The sequence below is a fragment of the Colletotrichum fructicola genome (genome assembly GCF_000319635.2).
Source record: "Colletotrichum fructicola Nara gc5 chromosome Unknown KSG_Nara_v1_contig11, whole genome shotgun sequence".
Classification (NCBI taxonomy): Eukaryota; Fungi; Ascomycota; class Sordariomycetes; order Glomerellales; family Glomerellaceae; genus Colletotrichum; species Colletotrichum fructicola.
In genome coordinates, this window is record NW_027094061.1 from 155,842 (window position 1) to 172,280 (window position 16,439).

The window sequence follows — 16,439 nt, forward strand, 5'->3', positions numbered from 1 at the left end:
CATGACCGGGACAGCTTGCTGCTTACGTTAATCATCCGTTCTTGTCTTCAGCGAGGAGGTACATAAGAGCTCCCACGTCCCACCATGTTGTCGATTCTAGTCTGTGATAGCTCTCACTCTTGTTCTTCATCTCACGTTCTTCGCTTTTGAGACCACTTGATTTCTTCTTCTTCTTCTTCCAAGATACCCGTCTCTATTCCCGGTTGCTCCGTATGCAAAGGATCATGGCCGCCACCAAGCAGACCGCGTAAGTCACACAGACTGCCTCCTTTCAAACACAATTACACGACCACAGTCGTCTATAATCTATCAGCTAACCCATGTACAGCCGCACCTTCACCCTCAACACGGGAGCCAAGATCCCCGCCATTGGCCTGGGTACCTGGCAATCCAAGCCTAACGAGGTCAAGCTCGCCGTCGAGGCCGCTCTCAAGAACGGCTACCGCCACGTCGATACCGCCTTCGCCTACCAGAACGAGAAGGAGGTCGGTGATGGCATCATTGCCTCGGGCGTCCCCCGCGACCAGATCTGGTTGACGACCAAGCTCGACAACCCCTGGCACAAGCGCGTCCCCGAGGCCATCACCAAGTCCCTCGAGAACCTCCAGACCGACTACGTCGACCTCTACCTCATGCACTGGCCTTCGTCCACCGACCCCGATGACCTGAAGAAGCACTACCCCGACTGGGACTACGTCAAGACCTGGCACGAGCTGCAGAAGCTCGTCGGCACCGGCAAGGTCCGCAACATTGGTGTCTCCAACTTTGGCCTCACCCACCTCGAGCGCCTCCTGAGTGACCCTGCCACCACTGTAAGTCCTACAGATGCGCTTCCGGCTTCGCCTTCCCACTTCGACCATGACTGACCAGTAACCTAGATCGTCCCCGCCGTCAACCAGATCGAGCTCCACCCCTGCAACCCCTCTCCCAAGCTCCTCGACTACTGCAAGTCCAAGGGCATCCACGCCACTGCCTACTCTTGCCTCGGAAGCACCGACTCTCCTCTCTACACCAACGCGACTCTCCTCGAGATCGCCAAGGCCAAGGGCCGCACTCCCCAGCAGGTTCTGCTCCAGTGGGGTCTTGCCCGCGACACCAGCGTCATCCCCAAGTCCGTCTCCGAGGGCCGCATCAAGGCCAACTTCGACCTTGACGACTGGTCCCTGACCGAGGAGGAGATCAAGAAGATCTCTGCCATTCCCGATCGCTTCAAGGTCTGCGACGGCACCTTCCTGCCGGACGGTGTCAAGGTCTTCTTCGGCGACGATGAGTAAATGGTAATTGGGTATATGATGGGGTGGGTGAGCTGGGTAGACTCACATAATGAGCAGATGAAAAAAAGCCAACGCTATAGTCCATATCCCGCTGCCACAATGCTGCAGGGCCTTTAAATCCATACATGAATAAAAAAGTAATAAAAACCAGAAAAAATAAGCATCCCAATGTTCATAGCTTCGCCTTGTGTGCCTCCTCCCTCAAGATGTCGGCCACGTTCTCCCGCAAATCCTTGGCAAAATGCTCGGCGTCTTCTTCGTCCAGCTCCTCCCTGCGCCCGCGTCCAAACATGGTGAAACTTTCGCTGTACCTGCCACTCGCACGAATCTCAGGCCGCGGGATGAGGTGAAAGTGCATGTGCATGACGACCTGCGCGGCGGCGGCACCGTTGTTCTGCACGACGTTCCAATCCTCGACGCCCGTCGTGCGCGCCAGGGCATTCGACAGCACCCGCAGATACCTCCCCATCTCGGCCGACTCCTCCGGCGAGGCGTCCGTCAGCTTCGGGCGGTGCGTACGCGGGCAGAGCAGCAGGTGGCCGCGCGAAAGGGGGAGGATGTCGAGGAACGCAATGAGCGTCTCGGTTGAGAGCACGATGAAGGCGGGCGTGGGGATCCGGTTCGGGTCCAGCGTGGTCTCGTCTTGCGGGGGATAGGCCGGGTCGTAGGGAGGGTATTCGTCGGCAATTATGCAGAATGGACAGCTCGATTCAGGGGGCTCTACGCCCGAGTCGAAGGCGGTGGGCGTCATGGTTTGAGGGATGCGATGGTGTTTTGGAGGAGATGCAACGTTGAGTGGAAGAGCCTTTGCGCTACCGAGGCATTGCTTGGCTGCTGGATGATACTGTCGGTTGCCGCAAGCTTGCAAAAGGCGAAGAAAACAGAAGAACAGAAAGTCAACAAGCTGCCTGAGTCGGAGAGATGACGCGAAGATTGGCCTGCGCGTCGACGAGATGTTCCCTAGGTTTCTGCCGCAGCGATATCCGATATCCGTACCACTAACATCACGATTAACCTCGGGAAGTGGGCCAGGCCGGAGCTTCTCAGTGTTCACTTCCAGCAGGTTTCCACGAGTTCAGCGTTGTTTTCACCTGAGCTCCACTGGTCGCCTGCACAGTGCACACCGCCCGGCACCGATCTTATTTTTCTGCCGCCATTCCGCCTTCACCGCCTAACAAATTGTCATCCAGCCTAGCAGCAGCCCTCCTGCATTTCCAAGCCGCCGTCGCAAGAAAGAAAATCGCAGTCGTCTACCCCCGTCGCGTTCACCACTCTCGACCGTCGCAACTCGCACACTCCCCCAACTACAACCACCCGAAGTTTCGTTCTACCAAACATCAAAGATGTCTCGCGAAGCCTACCAAGTCCCGACTGCCGGCGCCTCCTCGGCCCCCAGCGCCGCCAACTACTCTTCCTACGGCAACGAGGGCCCTCAGATGCAGTACCTCTGCGGTGACTGCGGCCTCAAGTTCCAGCTCCGTCGCGCCGACCCCATCCGTTGCAAGGAATGCGGTTGCCGTATCCTGTACAAGGAGCGCACCAAGAGGTAAGTTTATCTGGTCTGGGACTCGTACGAGAGCGCAAATACTGACTCACTGGCGCGCAGAATGGTCCAGTTCGAGGCGAGGTAATGGTTGCGACGTGGGTTGGGGAAAATGAGACATGATGGAATGGGGAGAGAAACACAGAGAGAGAGAGAGGCTGAAGACAGTATCACAATGCGCAGAAATTCCTGGAGTTTGGGCTTGGGGGTTAAAAATCAATTCATAGAGGAAGGCAGTCTGCACCCTTTCTTCCTTTTTTTTCGAGGTATCTCATGATAATGCAGCAACCTTCTAAAACGCCATCCCGCCCCATGATTCATTCTATGTGCATGCTTATTCTCAACCCTTTTCTCATGCCTGGCGGGTATGCAAGTACTTGGCGAAACTGCCGTCCGCCATGATGGAATCGCCCTCAGCCTCCATCGCAGCTTCGTACCGAGCCTGGAGACCCTCTCTGTCATCCTCGTCGTCCGGCATGTCGTCGTCGTCCACGTCGCTGGCGACTTCGATACCATCATCGTCGTCATCCGGCTTGACAACCCGCGGCTTCTTGCCGGCATCTACTGACATGCCCTTCATCATCTTGTCCAGCTCTTGCTCACGGGTCTTGCGCTTCTGCTCCTCGCGCTCCTCCCTCCGGCGCTGCAGCTCAGGCAGGTAATCTTGCTTGAACTCCTCTGCCTTTTCCTGCACAGCCTCGAAGAATTCGTCCATGCCCGTTCCCAGCCGGGAGCTGACGGGCACGAAGCTCAAGTGGGAATAGAACTCCTCGAGCATCAAGCTCATGGAGTTTAGCAAGCTGCCCATGTACCCCGTTCCGCCGCTGCCGCCCTCTGCCGTCTCATACCCGCCGATCGTGTCGCTCATCTCGTCCCTCTGCAGCGCTTCCTGGAAAGCTTCAAAGTCCGTCATCCATTCCTTCGCAAAGGTGGCGTCTTGCACATCGGTTTTGTTGAATACCAGAATCATGGGCAGCTTGGTCTTGTACAGGATACTGCAGGCGTACAGCATGTTGCTCATGAACGTGCTTGTGGATGTGGTTCTCGGGGTGTCGATAACGTAGGCGATGACCGTCGGGAAGGAGGAAGCGAGTGACTCGAGGAGAATGGTACCGCTGGCTGACCACACGAATACCTCAATCTGACCGGCTGGAGATTTGTTAGTTTGAGGTCCCGATGGCACACACATCCGGAAGACTCACGAGTATCGACAAGAATGTTCTTGATGGGCTTTTTGTCGGGGTTTGCCGGGTCTGGGGCCGCGCGCTTGTCGAGAAGGTTGACAATCTGGTCGACCTTCGTGGCGAAGAGGTTAAGAGATGTCAAGATTCCACCATTCGGCCCCAGGTTGTACTGCTTCATGACCTCCTCATAGTTGACTGAGTCGCGAATATCGATGTTGCTCTCAAAGGGCACGTTGAGAACCGCAGGGTCCAGGTTGATAACATAAGGGGGCTCCTTATTGCCGTGGAGATATGAGTTGATACGTCGCATGAACGTCGTTTTGCCGGAGCCTGGAGGAGGTATTGGTCAGCGCAAGTCGTCGAGTGTGCACCGGCGAGAACTCCTTACCGGCCATGCCGACAACGACAATAGAGACTGGGGAGTCGGAGCCCGGGGCCGGAGCCGGGGCTGAGGCCGAGGCTGGGGCGGGTGCGGTCGAGGAAGCTTCAGCCATCTTTGTGCAGTTTATGTCGTCGACTTCAACTGGTGGTGTTGATCTCAGTCGCAGGAAAAAAGTTCTGGAAGAGTTGGAAGAGCTGGATGCCCCGCGCGGGGCGCTAGAGTGGACGACACCCCCTGTGAAGAACGCGCTAATAAGACCCCTGGGCCGTTCCAAAATCTATGTGGTCCGTGCCCAGTGACGTCCAACCTGCATTGAGGTTGCCAATTGTCGTCCTTCGATCCAAGCTGCCTCAGGTAGCTGGTCCGAAGTCGTCACGTCAACACCAAGCAGTCACTCATTCTGTCGTCTAATCGATCAAATATGGACGGCCTCGACGACTTTGAAAAGGCTCTCGCAGCCGAAAAGGGCGAACGAGAGCGCATTGAACGAGAAAAGAACGAGCGCAGAGAGAGGAAGAAGCAGCGAAGCCACCATCATCATCATCGCGAGCGCGACAGGTCATCCGACAGACACCGGGAACGCGACCGAGACAGAGAAAGAGACCGCGAACGTGATCGCGATCGCGATAATGACCGCCACCGGCACCACAGGTCGCGACGCCATGACGAAGACGAGGAGGATGGGCACAGGCACAAGAGGTCACGCCATTTCAGAGACGACGAGGAACGGCGGTCAAGACGGCACCGGGATAGAGATGGTGGGAGGCGCGACGAAAAACACGAAAAGACTTCTGATCCAAAGGAGGATCTCCCTATTCCCGACGAAGAGGCGACCCCAGAAGAAACCAAGACATCCACCCCATTGGTGCGCGACTCGTGGATGACTGCCCCGTCAGCCCTCGATATCGATTACGTCCAACGCAAGGAGAAGGAGAAACCGCCACCGCCAAAGGAGGAGCCCATCAGGGTTGTTCACGAAAGGGAGATCAACAAGGACTTTGACGAAGTCAATGCTGCGTCCACCGACGAGACGCCAAAGGAGAGAACCATCAATTACACATTCGGGGACAACGGCTCTCAGTGGCGTATGACCAAGCTCAAGGGCGTTTACTCCATGGCGGAAGAGTCAGGGCGACCTGTTGAGGAAATTGCTCTGGAAAGATTCGGCAGCTTGCAGGAATTCGACGATGCTCGAGAAGAAAAGATCGAGATGGATCGGCGCAAGGTTTACGGAGATGGGTACGTTGGTAAAGAGAAGCCCACCGGTGACCTCTACCAGGAGCGCATGGAGAAGCAACGTCCGGAGCCGAAAGAACCAAGTCCCATGGAGGATATTCAGCAGGGCACGGTGATCCCCGACCAGGCCATGCTGCACACTCCCATTGACCAGACTGCGTTGAACCGAATGCGGGCTCAGATGATGAAGGCTAAGCTTCGCCGAGCACCTGATGCTGCCAAGCTGGAAGCTGAATACAATGCGGCCGCTGCTAGTTTCGCAACCAACGGGCCGCAGTCTGTTGTTCTCGGTGTCATGGACAATCGAATGCTGGCAGGAACGCGGGGCGAGGTCAAGTCTATTGAGACGAAGCGAGGCCGTGAGCGCGGCAACGTGGAGGCAAACGAGGACATGTCAATTGAGGACATGGTTCGCGAGGAACGCAGAACTCGTGGCCAAGCGGGCGGCGAGGGCATGCGTCTGGCGGAGCGCATTGCAAAAGATGGCAAGTTCGACGATGATCTCGAGTACATGGACGAGAATGCCGAAAAGCTTGCGAAGAGGGTACACAAGTCGGAGATCAACCTGAAGAACGTTGCTGTCAACGAGTATCAGAAGGTGACGCGAATTTTGGACAACTGCCCTCTCTGTCATCACGAAGACAAAGGACAACCACCTCTGGCACCAGTCATCTCACTCGGCACGCGCGTATTTCTGACTCTGCCTACGGAACCCGAAATCTGCGAGGGCGGCGCGGTAATTACTCCCATTGCCCACCGCAAGAACTTGCTGGAGTGTGACGACGACGAATGGGAGGAGATTCGCAACTTCATGAAGTCCCTCACAAGAATGTACCACGAAAAGGGCCAGGAGGTCATATTCTACGAGAACGCCGCCGCACCGCAAAGACACCTTCACGCGGCGATGATGGCGGTGCCCATTCCCTACGAGGAAGGTGCCACAGCCCCAGCATACTTCAAGGAGGCCTTCCTCACGACAGACGAGGAGTGGTCGCAGCACAAGAAGATCATTGACACCGGCGCTAGAGCACGCGACGGCATGGGCAGAATGGCCTTCCGCCGGAGCATCGCCAAAGAAATGCCGTACTTCCACGCCTGGTTCACTCTCGACGGCGGCCTCGGTCACGTTGTCGAAAACTCTGACCGCTGGCCCAGAGGCGACTTGTTTGCTAGAGAGATTATTGGAGGTATCTTGGACGTAGCGCCGGACGTGATCAAGAAGCAGGGGCGCTGGAACAAGGGCGATCGCAGGGTTGAAGGGTTTAAGAAGAAGTGGAGGAAGTTTGACTGGACTCGAGTCCTGACCGACGGATAGGGTTGAGAATCAAGTTGTGTTTTCCAGCCACCAGTTTGGATCAGGTAGAAATTTCTAAGCACTGAATAAGATACCTCGGCTGCAGACCGTGTGATACTCCGGTCTGGGCCCAGCCTTTGCCCTCATTTCAGAGTCTCCATCTCCACCTGCCAACAGTGACTAGTGGTGATGACCCGGGCAGTTGGAACTTGGCACCCTGGACCATGAGCTGAAGCTGGAGGCACATTGACCGAAATTGCGGGAGAGACCAGGGGCCTGACCCAGGCGCACCAATGGCTGGCCGGCCGACGATGGGGTCGGTTCCCGGCAACCCCGCGATGTATCCCCGCATTCATTTGGGTTACCTTGAGATCTTCCGTCGAGTCGTCACATTGAATTGAGAAAAACAGCGCCGAGCCCCCGTGACAGCTGGACCGCGTCTATTCTGCTCTTGGCATAGCAGACCGGTGGCTCGATGATTGCCGTCATGTGAGGCGGTCAATGAGCCGTTTATTGTGAGCCATATATAATGAGCGACCTCGGCGCAAAGCAACAGAGGACGACGCGCAGGAGACGTGGTACCGCTTCGCCATGATTTCATCGCAGCTTCTCTCCTTGCTCGGCCTCACAGCTCTGGCGGCGGCGGCGCCCGCCCTGGAGGGCAGAAAGTAAGTCGCCTGAGACACTCTTGAGCAATTGAGTCTAACAAGAGACAAGTGCCAGCCCCCAGAAGCCCTTCTTCTACAAGGGTCACGATCTGAGCTCCCTCAAGATGCTGGAGGAGTCCAACAACATCTTCATCGACACCGCACGAGGCAACGTTTCGCGACCCGCCGACGACATCCTCGCCGACGGCGGCATGAACGGCGTCCGTCTCCGCCTGTGGGTCAACCCTCCCGACGGGAACTATGGCCTCAACTACACGATCGAGCTCGCGAAGCGCTTCCAAAGCAAGGGCCAGCGCCTCTTCCTCGACTACCACTTCTCCGACAGCTGGGCCGACCCCCAGAAGCAGCCCCTTCCCGCGGCGTGGCCGACGGAGGTGGAGCCCCTGGCCGGCAAGCTGCGCGAGTACGTCCGCGAGACGCTCGTCGCCTTCCACGACGCCGGCGTGAAGCTGGACCTCGTCTCCCTCGGCAACGAGATCCGCCACGGCTTCCTCTGGCCGGTCGGCAAGGTCGACGTCGACGTGCAGCCCTGGCCGGCGCTGGTCAAGAGCTTCGCCAACCTCGCGACGCTCTTCAAGGCCGCGCGGGCCGGCGTCAAGGACGCAACGTGCGCCGGCGTGCCCAAGCCCGAGGTCATGATCCACATCGACAACGGCTGGAACCTGACTCTGCAGGAGAGGTGGTTCGGGGCGCTCGTGGAGAACGGCGTGCCGCTCTCGGCGTGGGATGCTTTTGGCTTCAGCTTCTACCCGTTCTACGGCACCTCGGCGACGTTCGAGAACATCAAGAATGTGCTCCACACGATGACGAAGAAGTACAAGAAGCCTGCCCAGATTGTCGAGACGGACTATCCTGCCCTATGCGACGGCAGATGGAACCCCATTCCCGAGAGTTCGGAGCCGTCGATTCCCTACAACGTTCAGGGCCAGGTTGAGTGGATGCACAAGACGCTCCAGATTGTGCGTGACGTGCCCAACGGCATGGGACAGGGTCTCTGGTACTGGGAGCCGGTGAGTGAAACTAGTTCTATGTGAACCTTCGTCTTCGTGTGTAGCATAGCTGACTGATGATAATCAACAGGCGTGGCTCAACAACACTTCGTTGGGCAGCGACTGCAATGACGCCATCCTCTTCGAGCCGGACTACAGCCAGTGGCCGACGACATACGGATACTCTCGCGAGTCGGTCAACGTTTACCTCTGAGGAAACAGAGTTGCGAGGAACTGAATCGGGTGTTGGTGATTGTAATCTATTGTTTGTGACGATTCGTCTGAACCAAGGGCCGAGAGGAAACAAAAGGGGAGAGGGAAGAAACATTGGAATAGGACGATTACGTGTACCGACCAAGGAGGATCCTGCCATTGGAGACCCTTAATGTTTAAACAAGCTCAAGCCTCAAATTTCGCATGTAGACGACGTAGTGTGAGGGCAGCAAGTGAGGTTCAGTGATTGGACGGGGTGGTTGCATGTCTGAGTTTCGGTGGCATGGAGAATGGACGACGTTCCGAGAGGCTGTCAGAAGTCAGTTAGGACGGCGTCCCCAGCACGTCAGCGGCTCTCGTGGCCGTCTACTAGGAGAGCTACAGCGGTTACCCCACGATCGGGGCCGGGTGTGAAACAGGAGCATTGATCGGGAAAGAGGTCTTGTGTTTGGGGTTCAATGCGGACTGTTTGCTGGAACGTTGTGAGTGTGGTGGTCCAGGCAATCCCAAGTCTACCTAGGTAAGGTAGGTGGTGTTTCCCGTCCTCTGTCTCCCTCAGCGAGGTGTGTGTGCCGGTCTTCCTCTAGGTAGGCGTTGAGAGAGAGAGAGAATGGAACATGCGCCGAAGAAGGGACTCGGTAATCGACGCCGAGATGGAGGGGGGGCCAGCACTGTGCGGCGCACTGCTAAGCGGCTTCGGCACGGTCGGGGCCGCGGAGGAGTCCGCCAACAGCCAACGGATTGACCAAATATAGCAACACCTGCACCTGTGAACGTCTGGCTGCTGGACTGGCGTCGGGTGGGTCCACTCTCGAGCGCACAGTGACACAGTGACACAGTGCCAGTGCTGTGGCGCGCCGTCCGAAACTCCGCTCGCCTCGATGTGCCATCAGCGGCATCCAGCACATTTTGCGGTTTCCCTGCATTTCACTTTCGCCCCAGTGTTTTTCCTTCCAAATTCAATGCCCAAGAGCAGAAAGCGCTGGGCGTTCTTGAAGCACGCAAAGCCGCAAAGCAGCAGCACCAACACCACCACCACCATTACCACCACTTTCGGTCAATTAGGTTGCGTTCTCGGAGACCCTGCAGCTAAGGCGCACCTGTTGGCACCTTCCTTGCAGAGCCAGTGGGAGGGCATGAGTTTTTGATTCCTTGCGTGTTTGCCTGGCCAGGATTGTTTGGTTTCCTTGCCTTGCTGCTGCTGCGGCACATTATCTGCTCCATCTTTCACACCTTGCCGATTCTCCATCTTAAACCACTCGGCTCCTACATCCCTTTCGCCAAGTGGTGATCACTTTTTCTTTCCTCACTCTGCTCTCACATCTCCCTTTTGTTACCGTGCCCTCTCGTAATACCCGCGAAAGGAGGTGTCACCCGCTGGACCAAAACCTCCGTTGCCTGACGCCTGCAGACACCACCTACCTTAGACAGCCAGCGATATCGACCAATCATCATCGTCCCGTCCAGCACCAGCGCCACCCAGCGAATCTTTGGCTACTGTGTCGTCATCGCCCTGTTCGAAGCCCCCAGAAGCATCAGCAAAACGCCGCTGCAAATTTCATTCCTTGCCTTATCAAGCCAACAGCGATAGACAAGACCGGCCCCAGAGGAACCAGACCCCTCGGCCTGCTCATTATTTGCACACTTTACCCATTTGTTACCTCACTCTGAGGAAATAGGAGCTGCTGCCCCGGGCGCACCTTGTCGAACCGCGCCCAGCTCAAGAAAGAAGAAACCCGAACCGTCCATCGCCCTCCATCAGATCCATCGCCATGTCGTGGGAACTCTCTCGCCGTCGCATTGTGCGAGCCGTCAACGGCAAATACCTTTACGGACGCCTTGTATGCCATCCCCCGTTCCAGTATCCCGTAACAACAATTACCTGCACCTCTACATTGCCCGTTTCACACGGTTCCCCTCCCCATACTTTGACATTCCTGAGCCTGAATCGCCTGTCTTGTCCATCCATCCCGTCCCGCACTCGCGCCGCCTTCCACCTTGAACCAGCCGCGAACGAAATCGTATCCTCACACGTTCTCCGACTGACTTGATATCGCTGCTACCTAGCCACTGCTTCACGCAGTCATTTTCTTCATCGAGATGGCGCTCGTCGCCAGGTTGACTGCCCGCTTCAACCAATACTACGATGAACGTCCACGTACGTCTCACGCACCTCACACTCGGGCATTTCGCCACCCTCGACTTACGCAGCTTTACTAACACTCTGGCCGCAGTACTGACCATGATGGTGACCAACGCCATCCTCGGTGGCATCGCCGACACTACGGCCCAGACCATCACTGCCCTGCGACAAAAGGCCATCCGCAAGCCTGGAGGAGTCGACAAGGACGATAGGGTCGCCATCGAGATCCACGACCTCGACCGAAAGAACCCCTTCTCGGATAAGGACCTGATTCCCAACTCGGGCCTGCTGCCTCCCCCCTTCGACTTTGAGCGCCTCACTCGCTTCATGGCCTATGGTTTCGCCATGGCCCCGCTGCAGTTCCGCTGGTTCAAGTTCCTCTCCACGGCGTTCCCCATCACCAAAAGCAGCGCCTTCGTCCCCGCGATGAAGCGTGTCGCTTTTGACCAGTTCATCTTCGCGCCCTTCGGTATCGCCTGTTTCTTCACCGTCATGACCGTTGCCGAGGGCGGTGGCCGCCGCTCCGTCTTTCAGAAGCTGCGCGACATGTACGTTCCGACGCTCAAGGCCAACTTTGCCGTGTGGCCCGCCGTCCAGATTATCAACTTCCGCCTCATGCCGGTGCAGTTCCAGCTAGTAAGTGGCAGTTCCACCATCCTTGAGTTCCTACCTCGTACTTACACGCGTTGCAGCCATTTGTTTCCACCATCGGTATCGCATGGACCGCCTACCTGTCTCTCTCCAACTCTGCCTCTGAAGTTGACAACCGACCCGCGGCCCGCGACGACGACCACATCCGTCTTAGTTAGATAGCTTCATACATGCACATACCATGATTGGTTTCGTCTGCCGGTTGGCACGGGCTGGGACAGGTCGCAGGTCGCACACCGCTGCAGGCGTATCTGGCGTTTAAGGACTTGGGAGGGTTGAATCGCTTCGTTCGATCGTTACAAAAGAGCACCGGGTGCTTCGAAAGGGCTACAGGCGTTCGGGGTTACGGCATGGACCTACCGGGAAAAGAGGGGGTTCCTGCACTTTGTTTGACGTCAGATTTCTTTTGTAAAAAACGGCAATAAATTGCAGTCACTAAAAGAACTTGGTGCGGTGCTGATATCTCGTGGTTGTGTAAGAGCGTGGTCTGAGAAATGTGGCAAGCCTGCTATGCGCGAAGGAGGCGGCGTATCTCTCGGTATTATTGAAGCTCTCTGATAGTGCTAGCGACAACCCCCTTGGCAACCTGGATAGCCCCCAATTTCGGCAGGTTCTTCAGTTGTACATCCCAAAGAGCAGTTGAACAGGATCTGGTTGTCCAATTATAGCGACGAAACAGGAAACAAGCGGTTCAGAACGCTGCATGCTCGTCTCGCGATGGTGGCTATCCCGGCAAGGGAGGTCTTGGAAGGCAGAGCCGGGCATTGCAGGTGCCAAGAATGTGAGCTGAGGCAGCTTATCAGACAACCATCACGTCACAAACAGGGGCGGGGCAGCTCCCACCCTGGTGCCGCCAATGTCCCGGGGCTTGCACCTCAGTGGAAAGCTGCTGCTGCAAGCTGTGAAAGGAAGCACTGCCTGGGCCGTACAGCCAGAGCCTAAGGTAGGTAGAGCAGGAGCTCCCCACTAAGACAAATCAACCCCGCCAACAACCCAAAAAAAGAAAAAAAAAAAAAGGTCATGCAAAACACCCCGCCAGCACAGAGCAGCAAGGCACCCCACCATTTGAAGGTCCCTCTCAACGTTGTTGAACCACTGAAGGTGACTGGATTGACTGGACGGTGACCTGACACTTTCTGAAGGTAGCAGGTCCAGGTCCAGGTCCAGGTCAAGGTCAAGGTCCTGCGTGTTTTTCCTGCGCCGGTTGTCCAGTCCATCCATCCACGCCATCCCATCCCATCCCATTTCCTAAATATACCTCACAACCTCTTCCACTTCTTCTCTTCTTCTTTTCCTTCAACTCTCCTACATCACCAATATACCCAATTGCAACCATGTCTCTCTCCAACAAGCTCGCCATCACCGACGTCGACCTCAAGGGCAAGCGCGTCCTGATTCGCGTAAGTCAACGATGCCAGCCTGCCATCACCCTGACACTGCTCTGCCCCGCGCTCTCCTGCGTGCTCTGCAGCACCAGTGGTGCTCGTTACCCCACCATGCCGCCCTCACTACGCTTGATCCCGGGTATGACCTCAGACCCGGTTCCGTATTCTGGCGATGAGTACGGGACGGGCCGCGGTTATTGCACCCGGAGCAGTCTTTAACCGCGGAAGCATTGCAATTCCACATTGAATCCGTTCAGTCAGAAGCCTGCTGTGACCCCAGTAACTGACAGACCCCCTCCACAGGTTGACTTCAACGTCCCTCTCGACGCCGACAAGAAGGTCACCAACACCCAGCGTATTGCCGGTGCCGTCCCCACCATCAAGTACGCGGTCGACAATGGCGCCAAGGCCGTCGTCCTGATGTCCCACCTGGGCCGCCCCAACGGCCAGGAGAACCCCAAGTATAGCCTCGAGCCGGTCGTTCCCGAGCTCGAGAAGCTGCTCGGCAAGTCTGTCCAGTTCGCCAAGAACTGCGTCGGCCCCGACGTCGAGGCCCTCGTCAACAAGGCCGAGAACGGCCAGGTCGTCCTGCTCGAGAACCTGCGCTTCCACATTGAGGAGGAGGGTTCCGCCAAGGACAAGGACGGCAACAAGACCAAGGCTGACAAGGCCAAGGTCGAGGAGTTCCGCAAGGGCCTCACTGCTCTCGGTGATGTCTTCATCAGTACGTCGTTCCTCGACACAGCATCACGCCACATCTTCTGAATCCAAACTGACTTCTGCCAGACGACGCCTTCGGCACTGCTCACCGTGCCCACTCCTCCATGGTCGGTGTCGACCTCCCCCAGAAGGCCTCTGGTTTCCTCATGAAGAAGGAGCTCGAGTACTTCGCCAAGGCTCTCGAGAACCCTCAGCGCCCCTTCCTTGCAATCCTCGGCGGTGCCAAGGTTTCCGACAAGATCCAGCTCATCGACAACCTCCTCGACAAGGTCAACACCCTCATTGTCTGCGGTGGCATGGCCTTCACCTTCAAGAAGACCCTTGAGAACGTCAGCATCGGCAACTCCCTCTTCGACGAGTCCGGTGCCCAGACCGTCGGCAAGCTCGTCGAGAAGGCCAAGGCCAACAACGTCAAGCTTGTCCTCCCCGTCGACTACGTCACCGCCGACAAGTTCGACAAGGACGCCAACACCGACTCTGCCACCGACGAGTCTGGCATCCCTGACGGCTGGATGGGTCTCGACTGCGGTCCCAAGTCCATTGAGCTGTACAAGCAGGCCATCGACGAGGCCAAGACCATCCTCTGGAACGGCCCCCCTGGTGTCTTCGAGATGGAGAAGTTCGCCAACGGCACCAAGGCTACCCTCGACGCCGCCGTCGCTGCTGCCGAGGGCGGCAAGATCGTCATCATCGGCGGTGGTGACACGGCCACCGTTGCCGCCAAGTACGGCGTTGAGAGCAAGCTCAGCCACGTCTCCACCGGCGGTGGTGCCAGCTTGGAGCTCCTCGAGGGCAAGGCCCTCCCTGGTGTCGTTGCTCTGTCGAGTAAGTAAACAACTCCTCGCCAGCGTAGAAGATGTGGCCCCGCTCTATGGGACTTGATCGGTCTGATAGATGGGATTAAAAGGTCGAGCTGGCAAGCCCAGTCTCTAGGCCCGGATGAACATGCATGGATATGAAAGAGAGGTACGCCCGCAAAACAAGAGGGCGGTGATGATGAACGTAATGCCCCGTGTCATGTCCTAGAAACCGTCACGAATACAAATAAAAAAGTAAAAACATGGAACCACGTCTGGTGCCAAAAGAAAAACCTGTGCCCTTGTTTTGAATTTCATTACTGGTGTGCCGCCAGTCGTCTAGAGCTTGTACGTAGTCTATGTCCGTAGTCTCACCCCAGCCAGTCTGGTCCAAACGTCATATCCGCATTCCCCTCTTCCTCACAGCAGTCCCCATCGTGTGGACTAGATCAGCGTCGCTTGTTGGCCTCGACCTTCTTCAGCTCCTCCCTGGAAGGTAATTAGTATCACGCCGTATGCCTTGGTGGGTAGGTCCCATACTTCAACTGTGCGGAAAAGTCGTCGCTCGTGTCATCGTCGTCCCAGCTTTCCTCCCAAAGGTGCTGCGTCGTGCCGCTGCCGCCAGCTGCCGCCTCGGTGTCCTCCTGGGCCCAGTCTGTGTAGTATGTCAGTCGCCAGTACCTTTGCCTTCAATGGACGCTTAGACACTTCAATGGTGCCATACAGCGCGTCCCAGGTCCAGGGCCATCGATCCTCAAGCAGGATGGAGAACAGCGGACTGTCCCACCGCTCAATCCAGGAAAGATGCTCGCGGGGACCGGAAGACGGGGGATGGACTAGACCTACCATCGACGGGGAAGTCCTCAAACTCGTCGTCCTCGCCCAGCGCGGGCTTCTTAGCCGCCGCCTGCTGCTGCGTCGTCTCCTCGGCCTTGGCGTCGGCCACAGCCTTGTCCTGCGCGGGCTTTGCGTCTGAGGAAGCCATTGTTTGTGTGTGTATTTGTGACGTGATGCGTTGGTCAGAACCCCTCTGGAGTCGCTGGCTGGTTCTCCTCTGTCGAAATGGAAACAACCCGGGAGCGAAAAGGTGCGTTTGGAAGAAGCTTCGTCGGTCGCTGGGTTCGATGTCTCGTTGGGTCTCGTGGAGGGGGTGGGTTCTGATGATGATGGAAGCAAGCTTGGTTGAAGGTTGGTTGGCAAGGCCGGCCGCGGTGGAAGGTCGTCGACGGAAATTGCCGCCTGCGCTGCTGGGTGCGGCAGGTCCCCTTCCCAGGCGGCCACTGGAAGGCGCAAGCGTGCTGGGACCTGGAGCTGGACGGGAACATGGTTGGCGGGTGGGCAGGGGCAGGGTGGGGTAGCTCCTGCCTTACCTCACCCCAGTACCTTAGCTGAGGTAGCTGCATCTGCACAGCTTCAACAACCACCACCTTGCTCTGGCATCATTCACGATAAACTAAAAATCACAGCGTGAATAAATAATAGGCCGTTAAAGCGTTCAATTTGAGCTGATAGGGGGTTTCCTCAGAAGAAAACCGAGACAAGTCTGATACGTTTCTGTCCCTAACGATCCGCCAATCTTATCCTGGCCTTCGCCCTCCTCCCGCCTCAAACACACACCCACACAAACGTCTGTCAGTCACCACGATCTGCCCATATCTTTGACTGAACCCCGCGACTTTCCGTCGCTCCGATGAAGCAAGAACGATGAATGTATGCGAAACACAGCTTTAAGCGTAAGACGACTTCCAGACGTAGCGGTTCTCAGTGAGGCACTCGTTGCAGAGGCCCATCTCCCACTCGGTCCGATAGGTCCAGGCCTTGCACGCCTTCTTTTTGATGCGTGCCTCCTGGCAACGGACTTCCCATCGATAGACGGTGTGGCCGCAGTCCTCGCGCTTGGCCTTCCAGTAAGTGCACATCTTGGCAACTGATGGTTGGGAAAGTTGTTTGGTATTGGTTC

At 56.9% G+C, this 16,439-nt stretch overlaps 9 protein-coding genes across 9 annotated transcripts; 6 read left to right on the forward strand and 3 right to left on the reverse strand.

The window, feature by feature from the left end:
- Positions 1-224: 224 nt before the first annotated feature.
- Positions 225-1,274, forward strand: CGGC5_v016550 (Glycerol 2-dehydrogenase; the record flags this gene model as incomplete). The annotated part of the gene is made up of 3 exons (XM_032037121.1): positions 225-247; positions 329-812; positions 879-1,274. 3 exons carry the CDS (start codon positions 225-227, stop codon positions 1,272-1,274), a joined length of 903 nt encoding a protein of 300 aa, XP_031883998.1.
- A 172-nt stretch (positions 1,275-1,446) lies between these two features.
- On the reverse strand, positions 1,447-2,025 carry HINT3 (Adenylylsulfatase HINT3; the record flags this gene model as incomplete). Its single annotated transcript, XM_032037122.2, has 1 exon — positions 1,447-1,743. The coding sequence occupies one exon, from the start codon at positions 1,741-1,743 to the stop codon at positions 1,447-1,449; it is 297 nt and encodes a 98-aa protein (XP_031883996.2).
- A 592-nt stretch (positions 2,026-2,617) lies between these two features.
- On the forward strand, positions 2,618-2,905 carry RPC10 (DNA-directed RNA polymerases I, II, and III subunit RPABC4; the record flags this gene model as incomplete). The annotated part of the gene is made up of 2 exons (XM_032037123.1): positions 2,618-2,820; positions 2,881-2,905. 2 exons carry the CDS (start codon positions 2,618-2,620, stop codon positions 2,903-2,905), a joined length of 228 nt encoding a protein of 75 aa, XP_031883995.1.
- Positions 2,906-3,169: 264 nt separating this feature from the next.
- On the reverse strand, positions 3,170-4,495 carry CGGC5_v016553 (GPN-loop GTPase 1; the record flags this gene model as incomplete). Its single annotated transcript, XM_032037124.1, has 3 exons — positions 3,170-3,966; positions 4,020-4,331; positions 4,390-4,495. 3 exons carry the CDS (start codon positions 4,493-4,495, stop codon positions 3,170-3,172), a joined length of 1,215 nt encoding a protein of 404 aa, XP_031884071.1.
- Positions 4,496-4,804: 309 nt separating this feature from the next.
- On the forward strand, positions 4,805-6,934 carry cwf19 (Pre-mRNA-splicing factor cwf19; the record flags this gene model as incomplete). Its single annotated transcript, XM_032037125.2, has 1 exon — positions 4,805-6,934. The coding sequence occupies one exon, from the start codon at positions 4,805-4,807 to the stop codon at positions 6,932-6,934; it is 2,130 nt and encodes a 709-aa protein (XP_031883993.2).
- Positions 6,935-7,504: 570 nt separating this feature from the next.
- GANA-1 (Arabinogalactan endo-beta-1,4-galactanase) lies at positions 7,505-8,784 on the forward strand (the record flags this gene model as incomplete). The annotated part of the gene is made up of 3 exons (XM_066153540.1): positions 7,505-7,581; positions 7,637-8,591; positions 8,662-8,784. 3 exons carry the CDS (start codon positions 7,505-7,507, stop codon positions 8,782-8,784), a joined length of 1,155 nt encoding a protein of 384 aa, XP_066007017.1.
- A 1,771-nt stretch (positions 8,785-10,555) lies between these two features.
- On the forward strand, positions 10,556-11,735 carry sym1 (the record flags this gene model as incomplete). Its single annotated transcript, XM_032037127.1, has 4 exons — positions 10,556-10,624; positions 10,851-10,941; positions 11,018-11,562; positions 11,619-11,735. The coding sequence occupies 4 exons, from the start codon at positions 10,556-10,558 to the stop codon at positions 11,733-11,735; spliced, it is 822 nt and encodes a 273-aa protein (XP_031884001.1).
- Positions 11,736-12,911: 1,176 nt separating this feature from the next.
- Positions 12,912-14,615, forward strand: pgk1 (Phosphoglycerate kinase; the record flags this gene model as incomplete). Its single annotated transcript, XM_032037128.1, has 4 exons — positions 12,912-12,977; positions 13,266-13,686; positions 13,749-14,507; positions 14,590-14,615. 4 exons carry the CDS (start codon positions 12,912-12,914, stop codon positions 14,613-14,615), a joined length of 1,272 nt encoding a protein of 423 aa, XP_031884000.1.
- A 313-nt stretch (positions 14,616-14,928) lies between these two features.
- Positions 14,929-15,464, reverse strand: sem-1 (putative 26S proteasome complex subunit sem-1; the record flags this gene model as incomplete). The annotated part of the gene is made up of 3 exons (XM_032037130.1): positions 14,929-14,968; positions 15,020-15,134; positions 15,326-15,464. The coding sequence occupies 3 exons, from the start codon at positions 15,462-15,464 to the stop codon at positions 14,929-14,931; spliced, it is 294 nt and encodes a 97-aa protein (XP_031883821.1).
- Positions 15,465-16,439: the final 975 nt, after the last annotated feature.